The following is a 20,407-nucleotide window of genomic DNA, read 5'->3' on the forward strand; positions in this document are numbered from 1 at the left end:
AAAATTAAGGTTGGTTCTTAGACTCTATAATTGTGCATATAGCTTTGTGATATACACTTTCAGCTTACTGATCATAAATTAATGATTTACTCTCTTGCATTTTTGATCAAAAACATAATTGCTTTTACCAGTAACTTTACCTGCATATCTCTTTTCCCAACTAAGCTGAAGTCGTGTTTTATTTGTTCTGGTCACACACTGCCTTTTAAAATTAGTTGTGGAACTGTCTTTATTTCTCTCTTGATGTTTAGTCTCTCTCTCTTTCTTTCTTTCTAAGTATTAATTAAAAAAAAATGGTAAGTTTCAAATTGCTCTTATTTCACTTTAGGTCTAGTTAACTACTATCACAACTTTGTTTTTGTTATCATCTATCTGTCTGTCTGTCTATCTCAGCTTTATATTTTAAAAGCAGCCTGCCCATAGGAATTAATTTGTTTTGGAAGGATTGGTTGAATCTGTCCTGGAGGGGAACACTGAACCAAGAGTAAAATAACCCATGTTGTTGTCCATTTTCTCTCACTAACTAGATCAGTGACATTGGCCAAATGACATAATCTTGTTTATACCTCAGGACCTCATTGAAAAATGAGGAGGTTGGGCAGATGTTTTTTAATTAATTTAGAGATTATCTGGTTTCCTTGTAACATTTCATGCTTCCAGTTTCTTTCTTCTTTATTTTAAATTTTTCTGGAATGTGAGAATAAAGGGTGGCCATATGCATATTGCAACTGTTACACTGGCTTTCTTCTGAGGCAAACAAATAAATATAGGTCCACTAGCTTATAATCTTTATTTTAACCTTGAGTTCCTTCATACAGTAATAAATGCCCTGGAGTTTACTGGAGACAATACTGTGGAAAAAGGAAGAATCAGCATTTATACCTCTGTAAATGTGAATAATTCAAACTTCTACATAACAATCCATTTTTAAGCATCTGCTGACCTGTTAGACAACAGGAAAAAGGTGAAAGGCCAAGGCACTGGAAAATCAACCCACCCACCTATCAAGCAAGAATTCCCAAATGTCAGCAGCAGGCACAAGAATCCTATAGCAGGCCTTCTTTAAAAAGATGTCACCACATGCATCATGTGGTACACAGATGCCTGAGGCAAGCATGGGTGCTGTGGGCAGTGCTGTGTTAAAGTCCCATACCTTACAGCCTTCACACGTGATGACTCCGTAGTGGATCCCGGAGGATTTATCGCCACAAATTTTGCATGGTATCACTTCAATTTGTGCTGAAAGGAAAAAGCAGATAAATTGAGTTCACAGAGTTATTATCTTCTTACTTTCACTCTTCTTTCTCCCTCTCCACCTCTCAGGCCATGACCTCAGTGTTCAAAGACCCTGGCATCAAGGTAGGGGTGTGGTATGGGATCATTCACTACTATTTGAATGGCTGTCCTAAGTTTCTTCTATTTGAAAGGGGGTCCATCTTGTTTACTTTCTTTTTCTCAAACTAAAAAATATAATCCAGGACCAGAAGTTTTGTAAATTTTTGCCTTCACCATTTCCTGTTTTATAAACTTGGCCTTGAAATAATGTGCATCAAAAATCCCTGGGAACTAAAGCTTTGGTTTTTATTTTATTTTATTTTAATTTTTATTTTGTACTTTAAACATTAAGTGGAGGAGAGCTATCACGTTGGCTTATTCCAATAATTCTTCCAATAGGTAAATAAAGCAAAACTGGAGGGGGTGGTGGTGATTTTATACAGTATGTGGCTGAATGTTTCCTTGTGCAAATGCCAGTGATAAATCAGTCAAATATTTATTGAGTATACTCTATATGTCCACTAAAATAATAAGTGTTGTTGACATAAGATATAATATACTAATGACATCAATAACCTAATTAAAAGGAAAATTGATATATGGGGATATTGGAGAAAAAAATAATAAAGCAGGTGGGTACTCGTTTCACTGGACATGAAGACAGATTGGCTGATTGGGAAGCTGATTGTGCAGATTTGGTTAGGCGGAAGAGAAGGCAAAGGGTATTTCAGCAAGCAGAATAGATTGAAGAAGGCCTTGAATGAAAGAAGAAGGTCTGGAATGATTGTGGGTTGTGATCATTGAGACAATCAATGTGACTCTAATGGAAACCTGGGCCACATGGTTGAAGGAGGAAGTGGTATCAGATTATGTAGCTACTGGGAGCCATTCAGAGAAATTCTCAGCTGATATTACTGGTCATAAGGAATCAAGGAAGTGAACAGCAGAAAGAAATGATGAAAGTGGGGGTCTTAATACTTTACAAAGTTGAGTTTGGCAGGCTAACTGGAAACAAACGGCTATGCCTAACCTGGGTGTTAGGAGACGTGAGCATAGGTTACAGTGGTAGCAGGATAAAAGGAAAGACAGAGGCAAATAGGAAGATGGTTCCAAGGTAGAGCTCAGAAGATAAATGACAGAAAAGACACAGAGGTGGAAATTGAAGAAGATTGTGACTTTTAGCTTTCTAGCCTGGAGAGAGAGATTAAGTAGGTTTGACAAAAATGGGAATGTTGGTGGGGCAACTACTTTGTGGATTATGATGGGGTATGGGATTTCCATTTTGGGTGTGTATACTTTGGTGTGATATTTTGTAGGCATATGTATATTGCTACTCTTCAAAAGATGATTTTAAATCAGTGGCATTGAGGTTATAGATGAATTCATGAGATAAACTTTACTTACATTGTAGTAATTCCTATTCTAAGTGTTGTTACAATTATATACACTAGGAAGATGAACTTTTCTCACTCTCAATTTAAAATATGCAAGATATACTTCAAAATGTTTGTATATAAACATGCCACCTGGATGCTTTTCTGCAGTTTCTAACCCTTAAATATATGAAACAAATAAATGCAAGACATCACCCTCTTTTTCTTATTGTTCTAGATTTAAAAAAGATAATACTTTGCTTTAGGAGCACATTAAATTTTTTGAAATTAAATATTTCATAGTGAGTTTAAATCATCTTTATAAGCAAAAAACTCAGTGTTATGTCCTATGAGAAAACAGGGTTGAGGTGGCTAATGATGTCCTTGAGTTGACTTGGGGGATGGAAACCAGAAATTAGCCAATTTTCCTGATACTTCATTCAGCTCTGCCTCCTGCAAAGATGCAATATGAATACAGTTTTAAATTTCTCTCTTATTCCAGTAGCACCAGCTATAGAGATAATGAAAGAAAAAATCAGAAGAGACAAAGTCAACTCAAATTCTTATTAAACTATTTCTATTTTCTTCTATACTTTTAGCTTTCAGATTATATGAACTAGTATTTGCTTTCAAGATTTTGTGATATGAAACCCCCCCTAAGAGATTTGATGTCAGGTTATGCAGTTCTGTTCCCCTTGATTTCAGTCCCTAATCTGTTAATGACTGGGGTCAGGGCAAAGATAAGATCTCCAATTTTGTTTTCTGGTTTATAAAGCTCAGCTGACAGACTTCATAGACTCGTGAGGATTCAATGAGCTATTTCATGTAGAAGTGCCTTGTAAATAGCAGAGTTACAAAATGTCACTCTTCATCAGCAGCAGCAACAGCACCATGGCTAGCTGGTATTTCTAATGCTTATGGACAGGAAATATAATAAACCATATTATTATTTCTTTCTTAAAAATCTTATTTTAAAAATACCAAATGTGTAAAACTACAAGATATTTGTACTATTTTTTAAAGGGCTAACCTTTCAAACAGTAAATTCTTTACAATGATTATAAAATTGACTAAGAATCCCAGGTATCTATTGTACAGTTGTTAGGCTTATACGATATTAAGTCAGAGTGGCTCTTTGCATAAATTACTCCTCAGGGAGTAACTTACACATGGGGAGAATCTGCTTCAATAAGTTCTTAATTATAAAATGATCTAACTCTAAAGGAAATGAAAATAGAGGTAATTTGCCTCCTGGGATGTGAGAAGATGTTTTTGAAAGCCACAAAGGTTATCTTGCACAACTTCGGAAATACAAATGGGATAAAAAATGATTCGATAGAGCACCTGCATATTTATACATATTTATAATCCTAGCTCAACATGTAATCCTGAAGAACCATAAACATTATGACAGTTATTTTTAAAGAGAAAGAAGCCACTTAAAAGAGTCTATGTGTGTTGCTGTGTGTAGAAAGGGATTATTGGTTTAGAAAACTTATGACCATTTTTACTTCTTATGGCAAAATAGAACATGTGAGGCTTATTATAGATGAAGATAAACTTAAATAATTTAAAATACTAATCCGTTTCTCTTGTTTAAAATAAACTGCTTCTGAGCTACAACGACATAATTCATGCTATGTATTTTATAAAGCACATCTTTAAGACAGAGAATCTCAGACACTGATTAGGACAATAGGTTACATAAACACTCCAATATTTTCCATTTTTAAATGTTGTACCACAACATCAGCCATAGTCTCATGTGCAATTGCCTTGCAGTGACTACAGATCTGGTGACATGCTATCTGTCATGGTTTTAAACTGAACATCAAGGGAGGATTTGGTGGCTTGGACCTCACCACCTGTATAATGATGGTGTGTAAGAAAACTGGGGAGAGAGTTCAACTTTAATACTTTTGATTGACTCATGGATTAAATAAAAAATAGCATGCGCTGCGAGAAAAACCCAGAGGCACAGCAATACCCTGAGAAATGGCTTGAGATCTGCTTATTTCTCAAGTCTTTCCATTTCTTTTTTCTTTTTTAAAAAATTTTTATTAAGTGAGAGGCAGGTAGGCAGAGAAACAGACTCCCACATGCGCCCAGACCAGGATCCACCCAGCAAGCCCTCTATCAGGCGATTCTCTGCCCATCTGGGGCCGTTACTCCATTGCTCAGCAACCGAGTTATTTTAGCACCTGAGGCGGGGCCATGGTGCCATCCTCAGTGCCTGGGGCCAACTTGCTCTAGTGAGCCATGGTTGTGGAAGGGAGGAGTAGGGGTAGGGTTGGAGAAGCGGATGATCGCTTCTCCTGTGTGCCCTGACCAGAAATTGAACCCAGGACTTCCACACGCCAGGCGATGCTCTACTGCTGAGCCAACTGACCATGGCCTTTTCCATTTCTTTTATCTCCTTCTCACTTATATATATATATATATATATATATATATATATTTTATTGGTAATTCTTTGTGGAAACTCTAGTGAAAACTTTATTTACCAATTAATTTTTTTTTGTTTATAAAAGTAATCAGATATCGTTTTTTTGAAATGCTAATCTTACAACATCAAAAAAGTCATAAAACATTTTAAAAGTATTTCATGTTTTACCTTTTGTTAGAACAATTTATGAAGTACAATTAATTCAATACCCCAAGACCTGGCAGGCAGGTCCTCTTTAACAATTAGAGTAGTGAAAAATCTGTCTTCTCTTTGGAGACGGCAGTTTTGTCCCCCAGCACCTCCTGAAGGCCTCTCCTTGCGTAGAGCCCCTTGCTGCCACGGCGCAAAGCCACCACGTGTTGAATTCTTCCTGCTTATCAAAATGAATGTATCTTTTGTTGTGCTCCCTGAGAAACCTGTGCTTGTGAAAGCAGGTGTCAAGTTGGATGAACTAACCGAGGCTAATGAATTAACTCAAAACTGTATCACTTTGAGCCATCAAAATACTTTAATTTTTAAAAGCAACCATTAGGAACGGTAGTTAATCCTGGGCTGTTGAGGCATTTCTGGTTGGAGACAACATTTTTACTATGTGTGCTCTTGTGACTCTCAATTTCTACCATTCCATCTCTGACAACTCAACCTGGCCGTTTTCAGATTCTGGACATTGTAAGTCTGTTGAGGGTACGGTCCAGGTCACTATTTCTTTTTCATATTTTCTATGGAGCCCAAAAGAGAATTTATTTTTTTTTTTAGGGGGAGAGAGATAGAGGGGGACAGACAGATGAGAAGCATCAATTCTTTGTTGTGGCACCTTAATTGTTTATTGATTGCTTTTTCATACGTGCCTTGACCGGGGGCTCCAGACGAGCCAGTGACCCCTTACTCAAGCCAGCAACCTTGGGCTTCAAGCCAGCAACCTTTGGGCTCAAGCCAGTGACCATGGGGTCATGTCTATGATCCCATGCTCAAGCCAGCAACCCTGCGGTCAAGCTGGATGAGCCCTCACTCAAGCTGACAACCTTGGGGTTTTGAACCTGGGTCCTCAGCATCCAAGGTTGGCACTCTAGCCATTGTGCCATCACCTGTTCATGCCCAAAAGAAGGTTTTTATAACTCTTTACAGCAGTGGTCCTAAAATTGTTCTCTTTCAGTACAGCCAAGAGATTTGACATGCTCCCATTTATAAAAGGAGCTTTAAAGCAATACTGATTTTCCATAGATGGGGTGAGGAGAAAAAATCAGAATCATGAGATTGGGGTGGATATGTACCTTGGAATAGGCCCCCAGGTTATTAAGATATGTGATAAGACTTCATTCAGTATTCAATGAATGAGGTGAAGTAGGAGTTCTCTGTAGCATGTCAACTATCTGTAACAAAAAAGAAAATCTGGGGACAAGGTTAGAATCTGAAAATACTAAGGAATGCCCTGTAATTCTTTCTCTGTTTCTTGACCTTTAGTTTGAGGTTATATTTGTGGCATCTTTTGTTATCTGTTCCCCTTTTGTTCCTTAAGAAAAATAAGAAACACGTGCCTAGTGTACAGAAACTTTCATTCCGGGTTTGCCTTTCAGTTTCTGATTCTCAGATTATATAGTTATGCTAAAAGTAGACAGTGCAGAAAAAACTCTTAATGTCTGAGTAAAGCGCAATTTACCTATATAAAAACTTTCAATAAAGATGACTATTTTGGTTAAAAAGCCTTTTGAACATGGTCTCAGTATTCTGAGTGACATCTCTTCTACCCAAACTGCATCTCATCTATCATTTTTGGCAAATCCAAGTTAAAAGCTCTGGCAGACTGATAAGTGTCTCTCTCTGTTAGATATGATACCTTCTGATGTCACGTGACGACAAACCCAAAAGACGAAGCCAGTATTCCTAAGATATGGTTTCACTGTAACGTTGGTTTATCAGAAAATAACCCCAAGATTGAAGTGTGATAGAAGTGTGGAAAAATAAATCCCTCAGGAAGAAGTAAGTCTTTGAGCTTTTGCCTCTATATCGTGGTATATAGAGATTGTAAAAGATTCCAGGTATCAGGTCAGGTTTGTGTTCATGTACATCTCATCAGACACACAACATTTTAATCCCAGCTTCCTGCTTAAATACCAAATATAGTGTATGAAATTCAGTGCCCTCTAATTCCTGCTAAAAAGCCCTCACATCTATCAGCATTTGGGTCTCCCTTTGTTCTCAAACTCTTTTCTGTAATATTCTGGGTGGTGGCCTGTGTGAACTCTCTATTGCACTCAGTAGATTGCTTCTAAATGACCTAGCATTTGTTTTTTTAATATTATAATTTCCTAATTTATGTATCATGCAAAATTAGTGTAACAAAAAAATTACTATCATATAATAATGGAAAAAAATAACTTTTTTCAAAGGCATGATTTATAAGATTATCATGAAGAGAAGCTGATTTACCTTTTCCATAGGAACATTTACTCCCTATGTGCTGCCAGCCTATTCTAACTCCCCAGAAGACTGAAATAACAGGGAATGTAACCCACAAAGAACAACAACAGTGATTAGTAGTATCATTAGTGGCAACTGCTGATAATAAGTTAAATATCTTCTTTGGAAACAAAGCAAATCACTTTTATAAGTCATAGTGGTTTTTAACTCATAATTTATGAATTAATTTCCAATAAATACACCTTGTCTCGTCAAAGTTTTCATTGTAATGAGACAATGAGTGTGTAGGATCTGACATCACTAGGTTGAAAGCAGTTAATGTGTTCTATGATCACTCACAGTGTGGTCTGGAGACTAGCAGCACGAACATGACCCACTGCGGGTTAGAAATGCAGACGATTGAAATTTATTTAAGACCAACTGATCCAGTGTTTGCTGTTTAGTGAACTCCGCAGGATAGCATTCAAATTTGAGAACTGTTCTATGATGCCCAGGTAATACAGGTGTGGCCACCTTGAGGCCTGATGAAATTTTTAAGTTTTCTGGCATTAGGGAAAATTAAAAATCTCACAGGATTCTGGACAAGTCCTTTCTGCTACTGTTTTTTAGGCATTTCTCTTTTGTTTGAAGGGCAGTAAGACAATTGAAGGATTAGTTACCCAAAAACTATTGTCATTAATTGACAAGGCAGGAGAAACAGAAGCCACTGTATTCCCAGAAACATCTTGCATTACTGTAATTAACACCCACGGTACCAGGTTTCCTTTGTAGATGTGATGATTGTCAGCTGTGCCTACAGCTGCTTTACGTTCTAGCACCGTGTGGCAGTATGTCCTCTCTCTTCTGTGGACCACTCTGGGATTGCAGCCGCTAGTTCAGTCTACAGATACTCAGTGTGAAAAAGCCTCCCTTGAAAAGATTTTTAAAAATAGTTTTCCTATTTTAAAAACTGAATTGCACAAAGTTTTCTTTTGGTGGAGGTAAGGAGGTCAAGCAATGTTTAAAACAGAAATGAACTCATTTTAGTTATCCATGTTAATTCTGGAAATGAAATATTTGGCGAGCTGCTCCAGCTCATGTGGGGGCAGATTAGTTAACACCGAGTTGAGTATTCATCATGCTGATACTCATTGCATTCCTCTCATCTATCGTAATGCTGTCCTAGACCTGCTATTCAAAGTGTGGTTCCTGACCAGCAGCACTGGCATTAACAGGGTGCTTGATAGAAATGCAGGCACTTAGGTCTTACCCTAGACCAGCATCATCACAATCTTCATTGCAACAATATCTCTGTGATGCATATACATAGTAAAGTTTGAGATGATCTGGAAGAAAGTAAGGGAAGACATTCTATGGTTTAATTCTTAGGGTGTCTGCCCCCAAACCCAACTCTCTGAAAGAGAATGTTATATGAAAATGGAGACATAGACTCTACTTGATAGGTATTTTTCCCAGTCATCAAAAGAAGAAAACAGAAATGATTTTGCTTCAGTGAACACCTTGCCTCTCCTTAGTTCCTTAATGTGTTTCTGAATGTCTTTCTCTAGTCTCTGTTTAGCTGAAACCTTTAACAGGAGGCTCATGTTATGCAGCCCTGCCTCACTGATGTAGAGCAGCATTGGAGGAACTCCATGCATGAGGTCACACAGATGATCGGAGTGACCAGGCAGGTTCATTCTCTTGAGAAAAATTTAAAAAGAGCAAAACAGCTTCTTTTTCAGAAGATGAAAAATATACAGTTTTTATGTTAAAAATTAAATTGGATGAAGAGAATGAAGACACAAGTCACAGACTGGGAGAAAGTATTGTAAAATACATCTCTGTTAAAGGACTTATAGCCAAAATATTCAGAGAGCTCTTTAAATGCAAAGTAATGGTCAAAAGATCAGAACAGACACCTTACCAAAAATGACCTATGGATGGCAAATCAGTATATAAAGTGATGCTTAACATCATGTCATTAGAGAATTAAAAATTCAAACAGCAGTGCAATGCCACTACATACTTATTAGAATGACTAAAATTAAAAAAAAAATGACACCACCAAAAGCCGGTGAGGATACAGAGCAAAAGGAATGCTTATTTGTTGCTGGTGGGAATGCAAAATGGTACTTCAGAAAGCAGTTGGGCAGTTTCTAAATGCTCCATGATCTTACCACATGACCCAGTAATTGTGCTCCTAGGTTTTAACCCAGTGAAAACTCACGTCCACACGAAAACCTGCACATAAATGAGTATGGCAGATATACTCATAATTGCCCCAAACTGGAAATAGAAACACAAGATATCTTTCCATAGGTGAGTGGATAAACTAACAATGATACACCCAGACAATGAAATATTACTCAGTGATATAAAGAAAGGAGCTATCAAGTTGTAGAAGACATGGAGGAAATTTATATGCACATTGCTAGGTGAAAGAAGCCAGTCTTAACAAGCTATATATTATATGAAATTTTGGAAAAGGCAAAACTGTAAAGATAGTAAAAAATCAGTGGTTGCCATCAGTTCAAGGGGAGAAGGTGGGAGAAATAGGTGAAACACTGAGAACTGTTAGGGTAACGCAACTATTCTGTACAGTAATATATATATAATATATATATAATATATATATAATATATAATATATATATTATAGTTATGTATAAATATCTGTACATTTGTCAAAGCCCATAAAATACAACACAAATAATGAACCTTAATGTGAACTGTGAACTATAATTAAAAATAATGTATCAGTACAGGTCTATTAATTATAACAAATATGTGGCCCTAATAATGCAAGATACTAATGACAGAGGACATTGTGTATGTGGTGGTGGATCGATATACACAACTCTGCTCAATTATTCTGCAAATCTAAAACGGTACTAAGAATTCTATTAATTACTTGAAAATTTGATTTACACAAAAGTGCTTCTTGGAGATAGTGTGGCTTATCTGAGACAGCCTAGCAAAGACAAGTAAGGAATACTTTCTTTATTTACTTAGTTTTAAATTTTATTTTTAATTTATTGTGTCAGCATGCTTTCAAGTGTTCCACTCAGCATAACACCCTCCACTCCCCACATTGTGCCCCTCATGCCCTCATGCAAGGCCTCTTTCGAATAGTAATGAATACTTTAAAATCAATCCATTCAGCAAATACTTGATTGTTTTAGGCCACAGATATATGCAAAACCAGATTTCTAGCTTCAGGATGAAAACAATGACTGTACAGCCCTACAGAGTCTGAATAACCTGAATACAGGCAGACTGAGATAAGCATTAAATGAGCCCGGATGAGAAAGTAAACAGGGCTTCAAGTAACAAATACGTAAGAAGAAGGCACACTTGCAAATGGTGACTAGAGATTTAAAGAGGAAAATTCAAGTATGAGAGTAAAATTGCAGATTAGGCATTTAAATTTATTTGGGGGAATCTAGTTAGTGAAGTTAAATTAAAAGTAAATAGTAGCAGAATGCTTTTAGAATTATTAAACTACCATGTTTTTATCTGTAGTCATATGTAGGTTTAAACCATATGAAATTGCCACTTTTTATGCAAAGAAAGAGTCAACAAAGGCAATTTCATATAGTTCAACTTAGTATTACCATTCACTGTGTTCTAAAATGTGGTTACTATACTATATTCTTTTTCAAGAATACTTGACCAATTAACAAGAACATACTTAATAAATATAAAAATAAAGCCATTAAATTATAGATTTTAAAGTAGATAATTCAAAGGTTGGAACAGGATCACTAATTAAATGCACAAACACACACATATAATAAAATTCCAAGTAAGTAAAGTTCAGGTGGAAAGCATGCAATACTACTTTTCATTCTCTTCATTGATAGAAATAGTAGAGACCATCCTGAAGTTCTCAGCACTTGTTTAGAAAGTATGAAAATATGAAAAACATGTTTCTTTCTGATTGGTGACAAAGAAAGACTAAATTTCTTGGAAGTATGTTAAAAAAAGAGACAAAGTAGGACTACAGGGGAAAGGATGAAGATATACTTTAAAATATGTATAATGATCAGAATCTAACTTGAAACCCTTTGTTGTTAAAAAGAGAAAAATTGTAAAATAAAAGTGAGGTCTCATCTTCTCATGAGATACCTGAATATAATATTTTCTCCATGAGGATGATCTCCACATAAGATGAGAATATTAGTATCATATTAACATATTTTTTCCTAATGTAATAATAGCTTTATTTAACTGGTTTATAATATCCTACAATTTGCTTGGATAGCCTAAAACTAAACAGTACTATTATTTGTCCTTTGTCATATTTACAAACACTTCTGTTTTTTGTTTTTATGTTTTTTTTTTTTTTTGTGGCAGAGACAGAGAAAGTTAGAGGGAGGGACAGATAGGGACAGACAGACAGGAAGGGAGAGAAATGAGAAACATCAATTCTTCGTTGCAGCTCCTCAGTTGTTCATTGATTGATTTCTCATATGTGCCTTGACGGGGGGGGGGGAGGGGGTTACAGCAGACTGAGTGACCCCTTGCTCGAGCCAGCGACCTTGGGCTCAAGCTGGTGAGCCTTGCTCAAACCAGATGAGCCCGCACTCAAGCTGGCAACCTTGGGGTCTCGAACCTGAGTCCTCTACATCCCAGTTTGACGCTCTATTCACTGCACCACCACCACCTGGTTAGGGCAAACACTTCTGTTTTTAATAAGCCCTTAGCTATGGAAGCAACAAGTATTTACTTAAACAAAATTTAGAATGTATGTGAGATATTTATCTCTCTCTCTCTCTCTCTCAGAAATGGAAAAGAGCAATCACTATCACTACCAGGAAAAGACTTCCTTTGCCATTAGAGGGTTGATTTAGAGAATAACTTGTGTGAAGCAGCTCTTCTACATGACATTAGGGAGTTTTCACTTATAGGAGAACACCATTAACGTATAATGATACCAGTAATTATTAAAAAAGAACACAGGTTTTAGAAAATCATTTTGTAGACTGTCTGTAAGAGCCTTGATTTTGTTTTTAACAGAGACAATGCTACAATATCAAAATATATCACAAGTTTTTGCATTAAGAATTATATTATTATATCATCTACTTTCTATTAAACTTGCAATTCATCCTTCATTGCTTCAACATTGAATCTTGAAATTAAAAAAAACTATAGGATTAGAGGGACAATCTTAAATTTCACTTCATCTTACGAGATAAGAATGAGTTCAGAGATTGGAGAAAGGGATGTTTGGGTTTATTCTTCCTTACATAGATGGCCTTTTTCAAAAAAGGGGTCAAAAAGAACTTCAAGGAAGGTATTCTCATCTGCATGCAGTACCAGAAATTACTTTAGGGGTAAAATGATAAGTTAAGATGTCAGTCTGGAAGCTCTCTATTATGATGTCACTCTATGCTAAATGACACAGGCCAGATATCAATGTAGGCAAAGGTTTAGCCACCCAACAAATGTGGAATTATTAGTACATGGCTTCCTCGAAGACTGAAGTGCCTGTTCTGCTGATACTGCACACTTTCCCTAAAGAGATTACTAGTATAATCCTAAATATTATTGGTCCCAAGCTATCTTATTTTTGAGCCCATCAGATCCAGCATGCTGCACGTAATCCCTAACAGCTTTATTCAGCGTTTATGTAAGCTGGTGAGGGAGTTGTATGAACATGACCAAGGAGTAAGAATAGATATTGTGATTTTTGAAATTCCATTTTAGCAAGTTCCCTCCTTTTGAACACTTTTTTCTACAAGCAGAAAACTAATAACCATTGTTTGATAGTTGATAACATTTGCATGGAGATGTTTATGGCTGTCCTCTGTTAGTTGTGTTTCTTATACACAAATTTCTACCAAAGGCATTTTGATGTTATCAGGTGGATTGAATTGGTAGGAGAAACTGTTCATTTTTTTTTTGTAATTTCTTTAGAGGTTTAAGTTAGTTCTAAAACATCAGAGATATTTATTTTCAGTAAAAATAATAATGAAGGAAAATAATAGAGGAAAAAGGCTGATGAAAACCAGAAATCGCTAAGCATAGTGCCAATTATTGTACTGTCGTAACTTAAAAAGAGCTATACCTTTATTTAGGGTATTCTTTTTAATCCAGTAAAATTAAAAAATATCTGCTTTTCTTTGCAAAACTTAAAGACACATTTATTCATACAATTCATTAAAAAAATGAGTAGTGTGTATATACACAGAAATGTAAGCTCCTAAAATCAAACACTGTATTTTAGTTAATTTTACAAAAGAGGGAAAATTTATGGGTTTTTTTTTTCCCTTAGCACCAAATCAGTGGAGAGAAGAACATTTATGTTCACCTGTGAGCCTCTGCTAATTGTAATTCAAATCCAAAGAGGATTAGGTACATAGATGTTAATATGTCCAGTGTTATTAATTTCTAAACAATAGCAACGATATCCCGAGGAAATCTGTCAGTTGGAAGGTGAGTTGTTTAAAGACTCAATTAATGTCAGAACTGCAATCTGCTGGTCATCACTTATTTCACCAATAAAATCTTTAAATACATATATATATTGAAACTGGTGAATAATTGCATTGAAACAATATCTATTCTTTTCTGAAAATACATGCACTAGGAAGCTCTAAGCATTGTGAAAGGATGTACGTCTGAGTTTATATAATATTTGAAGATGTTTTAGTTTCATTAGTAACTTTTTTGAACAATTATAAGGTTTATATTATTTGAAAGAAGTAATTATATCAATTTACATTTTAATATTTCCAACTGCTGTTCATTGCTATGTAATACTAGCAAAAAATGGCAACAAATCATACATCATATTGCCATGAAATATTTTAAAACGAACGTTCCGAGTCGGTCTTTGTTATGAAACAATGTGTGTTTTGGAAACTACGCGCTAACTTACTTGGAAAAAACTTAGGAGACAACAAACACCAACTTAATTCATCTCATTGTTAATCATCATTCGACAAAACAGATTTTTTTTTTTGAAAATAGATTTCTTGCATACGAGAAAGTGTCTGGTATAATATATTTATAAACTGAATTAAAAAGAAATAACACTTAGAAATGATCACAATGATAAAAATGCCTACGACTAAAAACTGCAAACTTGTGACAAGGTTGTTTGTACTGTTAACTTCATGTTAGTTTAATGTGGCAGATGACTACTTAAATTCAATCTTGAAACTTATGCATTTGGTAATTCACTTCAGGATATAATAATATTTATATATAAATATGTTCTCCAGTGTAAAATAAAGCCTGAGTGACTTTTTATTAAATGCATTCTCAAGTCAGAAATCATTTTATTGTTCCCACACCTAGCCATTAATTTATTTTGCCGAGAGCTTATAAATGCTTACTGTCTTGTCTGGAGAACAGTTCATACAGCTAAGCGTCATAACAGAGAAGAAAATGTAAAACTCACCAGTGGCATCAGCTTTAGATTTGAGCTCGTTTTCATACATTTTGACGTTGCAATTAAAAGTCTAACTGAAAAATATTGCACTTTTCAGTAGAGGTCTGACAACTGCCCCTATGTTACCCCACAACTAAAATCCCAACAGACTGCATTAATGAGATTAAATGAAAGAGGAGTTAAAGGCATCAACTGTTCCATTTCATTAAGTAAGGGTGAAGGGCTGCCCAGGCAAGGAAGGCGGAGGGAGAATGCTGGTTTTGCTCTTTGATACTACTTATTCATGAAAGAATGCAGCATTTGTTAAATCATAATCAGCAGTTTAAAAACATCACTCCCCTCCATCTCACCCCAGAATTGTATATATATGATATAATTTCTGCACTTCAATTCTCCGTTATTTTCATCTTGTTGGAATAAGCATATGCCATGTAACAGAGTCATCTCTGTGATTTTAAATATATAACATTAATATCCTTCAGGATGAGTTTGCTCCATTTATTTTGGACCTTCTGTTGAGGTCTAGGGATGATGGATAGCATAAAAGTATTATCACATTCTGTCCTTCCAAATATTGGATCAAAGTTGTCAATGAACACAAGTACCTGTATTTTAAAGTCAAAGAAAATAAGCTTGCCTTACAGCTGCAGTGGCAACAAAGCCTAGGAATAAGTTTGGGACTTCATACTATATAGATGGGCCACCGGGTCCCAACCCTGAGGTCTAAAGTGACTTTATTCTCCCAGCATGCCTCAGGGCTTGCACTTATAAAATAAGAATGATGAAGACACACAAACAGCAATTCCTGATCCTGAATACCTGTCACTAGGAAGGATAAACACATGAATATGTAAAAATTGCTTTGACTTCCATAGAAAAGTGCATGACCTTTATGGGAGAGCAAACTACTCACATGAGTGTTAGCTTTATTTAACTTTTGCTTAGACTTGCTAAATTGTTTTGAGGCTAAACCTCAAATCTTTCTCTTTACCCTCTCCTCTCTACCACCTTTGACAGCCCTTATTTTCTTTTCACTAATCCCTTGTCACAAATGATTTCTTGATCTCCTTCCCTTCTGTTACTTTTGTCTCTTAAACATCTTCCCTTTTCCTGGCTCACATTGTATTAGAACTTTTTTTTTTACTTATTAATTGATTTTAGAGAGAGACAGAAGCTGCTTTTTGATGAGAACAAAAGCAAGGGGTGGAGACATGATTAGAGGAGGATGGGTAAACCCATCAAGTATTATGTCAGCATTGTAGAGCTGAGTCCAAAGGATGCCCATTGAAATAACCTGGAGAATTTAAAAATACTGATGCCCAGAGATTTCTCTCTTACCTTCCACTGATTCATTTGGTGTAGGGCCAAGGTATCTGGGGTTTCAAAACATTTCTAAAGTGATTCTAATGGGCAACCAGGACTGAAGATTATTGGGATGTCTCTCAGAATCACCAGAGACATGTTTTTAAATGTAGATTCGTGCTCCCACCAATAACTGAGTCAAACACTTCTGAGGAGGGGCGTGGAAAGCTATAATAAAAGGCACACAGGTGTTTGCTGTGATAGGTAAATTTGGGAAAAGCTTGAGGAAAGAACCTTGGCCTTCAAATTAAAACATCTGGTTTAGAGTTCTTGGGTAGGTTACGTAACATTTTCTGTGCCTCAGGTTTCATATCTCTAAGATAAGATTGTAACGCCTACCCACTAGAATTGTGTGAGGAGTAAATGTGAAAGTCTTTAGCACAGAGCCTGGTACATATTGAAAATTCAGTAAATATATTTAAAAATGAAACTGCCTACCTTTGCTTATCTCCAACACATGCATTTTGGCTGTTGACTCTGGTTATCATTTGTTTCTTCAACGAGTACAATTGATTAACAAATTAATAATACTACAAATACTAAGCAATGAGAAATAAGTATTATGGAGCTCAATAGTCCATATGTCTTAAAAACCTGTAAATCTAATTCCACTTAAATTATTTCATTGTAATTGTCAGTTTTATGTATAATACTAGAAAAAATAATGGTTTTAGAAGACCTTTTGGAAGTGAGGAATGGGAAAGTCATTTAAAAACTCTTTTTGGGCCCTGGCCAGTTGGCTTAATGGTAGAGCATTGGCCTGGCTTGCAGGAGTCCCAGGTTCAATTCCCGGCCAGGGCACACAGGAGAAGTGCCCATCTGCTTCTCCACCCCTCCCCCTCTCCTTCCTCTCTCTCTCTCTCTTCCCCTCCTGCAGCCAAGGCTCCATTGGAGCAAAGTTGGCCCGGGCGCTGAGGATGGCTCCATGGCCTCTGCCTCAGGTGCTAGAATGGCTTGGTTGCAACAGAGCCATGCCCCAGATGGGCAGAACATTGCCCCCTGGTGGGCATGCCGGGTGGATCCCGGTTGGGCGCATGTGGGAGTCTGTCTGACTGCCTCCCCGTTTCCAACTTCAGAAAAATACAAACAAACAAACAAACAAACAAAAAACCCTCTTTTTGGTCAGAAAGTAAGCAGACTTGGGTGATACCAAATACTTCATGTGTTATAGTTTAAATGAGTAGACAGAATTGTTCTCTGTGAATTATTGAAATGATATTAAATACTAACTTGTATGGCATGAGAATTTATAGACACAATTCTTAGGGTGCTGAAAGCCACATCTCAGGCTTAGAAAGTTATATCTTTTATGCCTCCTAAGCCTTGAAAAATATCCAGCTCCTGCTCTGGCCAAAGGAAGTGATTTCCAAGACATCAGAACAGACTCACTGACATCCCGATGCACGGAGAATGCTTGTTTCCCCAGAAACAAGGGGCAGGATTGGGACTGGAGCACATGCACTGGGTTGGGACCCAGTCTGTATAAGAGACAATATGGTCAGGAAAGAAGGAAGAAATAGTTGGGATTTCTCTAGAGTTACAGTTTTATCATATCACTTTCCCTCTTAAAAACTCAGCTCTTCGTGATTCATAGGATAACCTAATCTCCTTGGCCTGGTTTTTCAGCCTAGGTCAGCTCTGTCTTTAGGTACTCATCCTATGATCCAGGGCCAGAGGCATCCATCTACCTTCAAATTTTGCCCCCAAATCCTCCCTTCTCTGTTTTTTCCCCTTCACATCCCTCTCCTCTTTGGTCATCCTGAAGGCCTCGCTCCACTGTGCTCCAACTACGCACATCTGACCAGCTCGCCTCCTACCACCTCCGCAAAGCATCCCTGACCACTCCATCCACAGTGATTACCCTGCGCTCCTGTGTCCCCACCACTCATTTGGTCCTGGTGTTCTTCATTAATCCTCTTTATATGCTTACCTTTCACCTTGACTCTAAGCTCCTTAGGGATAAAGCCCTCTATGTGTGTCTCCCAGTGTCTAGCACCAAAAGGCAGTGAAATGCATGGAGTTGATCAGTAGGTAAGGGCATATCTGCTGACTGAGCACAGCACTGGGGACCATAGACAAGTCTCACCACCTACTCCCTCCATTTCCTCTGTGTTTCACTTTGATTGCTTATCTTTGGGGTGTGTAGGCTTATTTGTTTGCTGCTACTTAATGGAGATGAGAGGAGGTTAAGGAAAAAAAGCTCTTTCCTATTTTTGCTCTTTGTTTAATTATAATTGGTTCCTAGTATAGGAGCAAGGAGGCTAGAACAAAAAACTTCTATTTCTTGTTTTCCCTTCATCAACTGCTTTTCCTTTTATCCCCTTTGTTTGGCATTTCATTGTCACTTTGGACTATTGTCCCATTGGCTGAGGTCTTTCCCAATCCAGTTGGTAGATTTGTTTTTCTCTGGTTAGGAGTGTTATTATTAAAGGCAAGAGGGAGTTGATTGCTCCCCCAGATGACTCTCCCTTGACCCCGTTCCACTGTAGGTGGTGGCTCCTCTACACTCGTCACACCAGCGTGGTACTTAGACTGCACAAACATTAAGCTAATGTGACTAAAAAGTTCTTTTAAAAAATCTCCTAATATTAGGAAGGAGAGGTAAATGAGAGATGAAGCTTCTTAAACAAAGAAGTGTCATAAAAGAGACATAGCTTGGTTTTATAAGAAACTATCCCTGTTCAGCACTGTGGTTCTCAAAGTGTAGTTCCCCAGCACAACTGGGTCAGCAGCATCACCTGGGAACTTGTTAGGGATGTAAATTCCTGGGCCTTGCCCAAGGCCTCCTGAGTCAGAACCTGATCTCTCTCTCTCTCTCTCTCTCTCTCTCTCTGTGTGTATGTGTGTGTGGTATCCAGCAGTCTACCCTCTGATGATTCTGATGCACACTCATCATTTAGAGCCACTGGTTTACCATGTGGGTTTTCCAATCAGGAGGAGCTAGAGCTAACTGGCAGCTCTCACGCAATGGGTGTGTGGATTAGACAAATATTTAATCTTCTGATGCCTCAGTTTTATCATTTGCAAAACTGACCTGATAGAAGTGTTGAAGAATTTAAAGTGTGATTTTAAAATATCAGATTACCAAGAATCTGATAGACCAATTCAGTTAGAATTTTTACAAGACCAGGGATTTTTATTTTATAGAAGATACCAATAATTCTGATGTACAGAAAAATGTATATATTGTTGTTATATATTAAAATCAATATTGTCATAAAAAAGAGATATGTGATAAAATGTATATAAGAATTAATCATCAGGCCCTGGCCAGTTGGCACAGTAGATAAGAGTGTTGGGCTGACATGCGATGTTCCAGGTTTGATCCTAGGGCAGAGTACACATGAGAAGTAATTGTCTGCTTCTCTTCCCCTTTTTTCCCCCTTCCTGCCTTTCCCTTCCCCTCTCACAGCCAGTGGCTTGGTTGGTCCAAGCATCAGCCCCAGGTGCTAAGGATAGCTTGGTTGATTTGAGCATTGGCCCCAGATGAGGGTTGATTTGTGGATAATGGTCAGGGCACATGAGGGAGTCTGTCTCTCTATCTCCCCTCCTCTCACTTAAAAAAAAGAATTAATCATTAGTTATTATAGATATCATATTTATTATTTCCATGATATTGCCCCAATTTTATGGTGGGATAGTACAGAGAAATGTTAAAATATAGGTTCTAGAACAGAGTTTTTCATTCTTGCCATTATTGATATTTGGGGTTAGATAACTTTTTTTTCTGGGGAACTGTTATGTGCATTGTAAACATCATTGGCCTCTATCCACTTGGAACAATATCACTGCTATCCACCCACCCAAGTTGTGAAAACCAAAAAGTTTTCTAAATATTACCAAATATGCTCCGGGGGTGGGGAGCAAAATGGACCCCAGTTTGTAACTCTTTTTTCTAAAGTTTCAGTGCCTAGATACAAATTCAGGCTTTACTATTTAACAACTATATGAGTAGAGCAAAGAAACTCCTCTGTGCCTCAGTTTCTGCTCCTGTGAAATGGAGGTAACAGTCATACTTATAGAGTTTTGTTATGTCATTTGAAAAATAAAATAAAAAAGCAAATAAAACACTGAGATCAGTATCTGGAAATGGCAAATGTTATGAACTAAATGTTTATGTCCCTCAAAATTTATATGTTGAGATCTTAACTTC

The 20,407-nt window shown here is 37.0% G+C and overlaps 1 protein-coding gene across 2 annotated transcripts in view; it reads right to left on the reverse strand.

Moving 5' to 3' along the window:
• Positions 1-20,407, reverse strand: part of RORB (RAR related orphan receptor B) — a 192,790-nt gene that overhangs the window by 51,849 nt on the left and 120,534 nt on the right. The window contains exons 1-2 of one of the 2 annotated variants that reach the window (XM_066367983.1): positions 14,902-15,017; positions 1,154-1,239 (exon numbers count right to left, since the gene is read on the reverse strand). In XM_066367983.1, coding sequence (XP_066224080.1) covers positions 1,154-1,239; positions 14,902-14,941 — 126 coding nt within the window. In that variant the 5' untranslated portion in view covers positions 14,942-15,017. Of the gene's footprint in view, positions 1-1,153; positions 1,240-14,901; positions 15,018-20,407 lie in introns of those variants that run through there. The other variant, XM_066367984.1, reaches the window with a different exon arrangement.

Source organism: Saccopteryx leptura, chromosome 2 (genome assembly GCF_036850995.1).
Source record: "Saccopteryx leptura isolate mSacLep1 chromosome 2, mSacLep1_pri_phased_curated, whole genome shotgun sequence".
Lineage (NCBI taxonomy): Eukaryota > Metazoa > Chordata > Mammalia > Chiroptera > Emballonuridae > Saccopteryx > Saccopteryx leptura.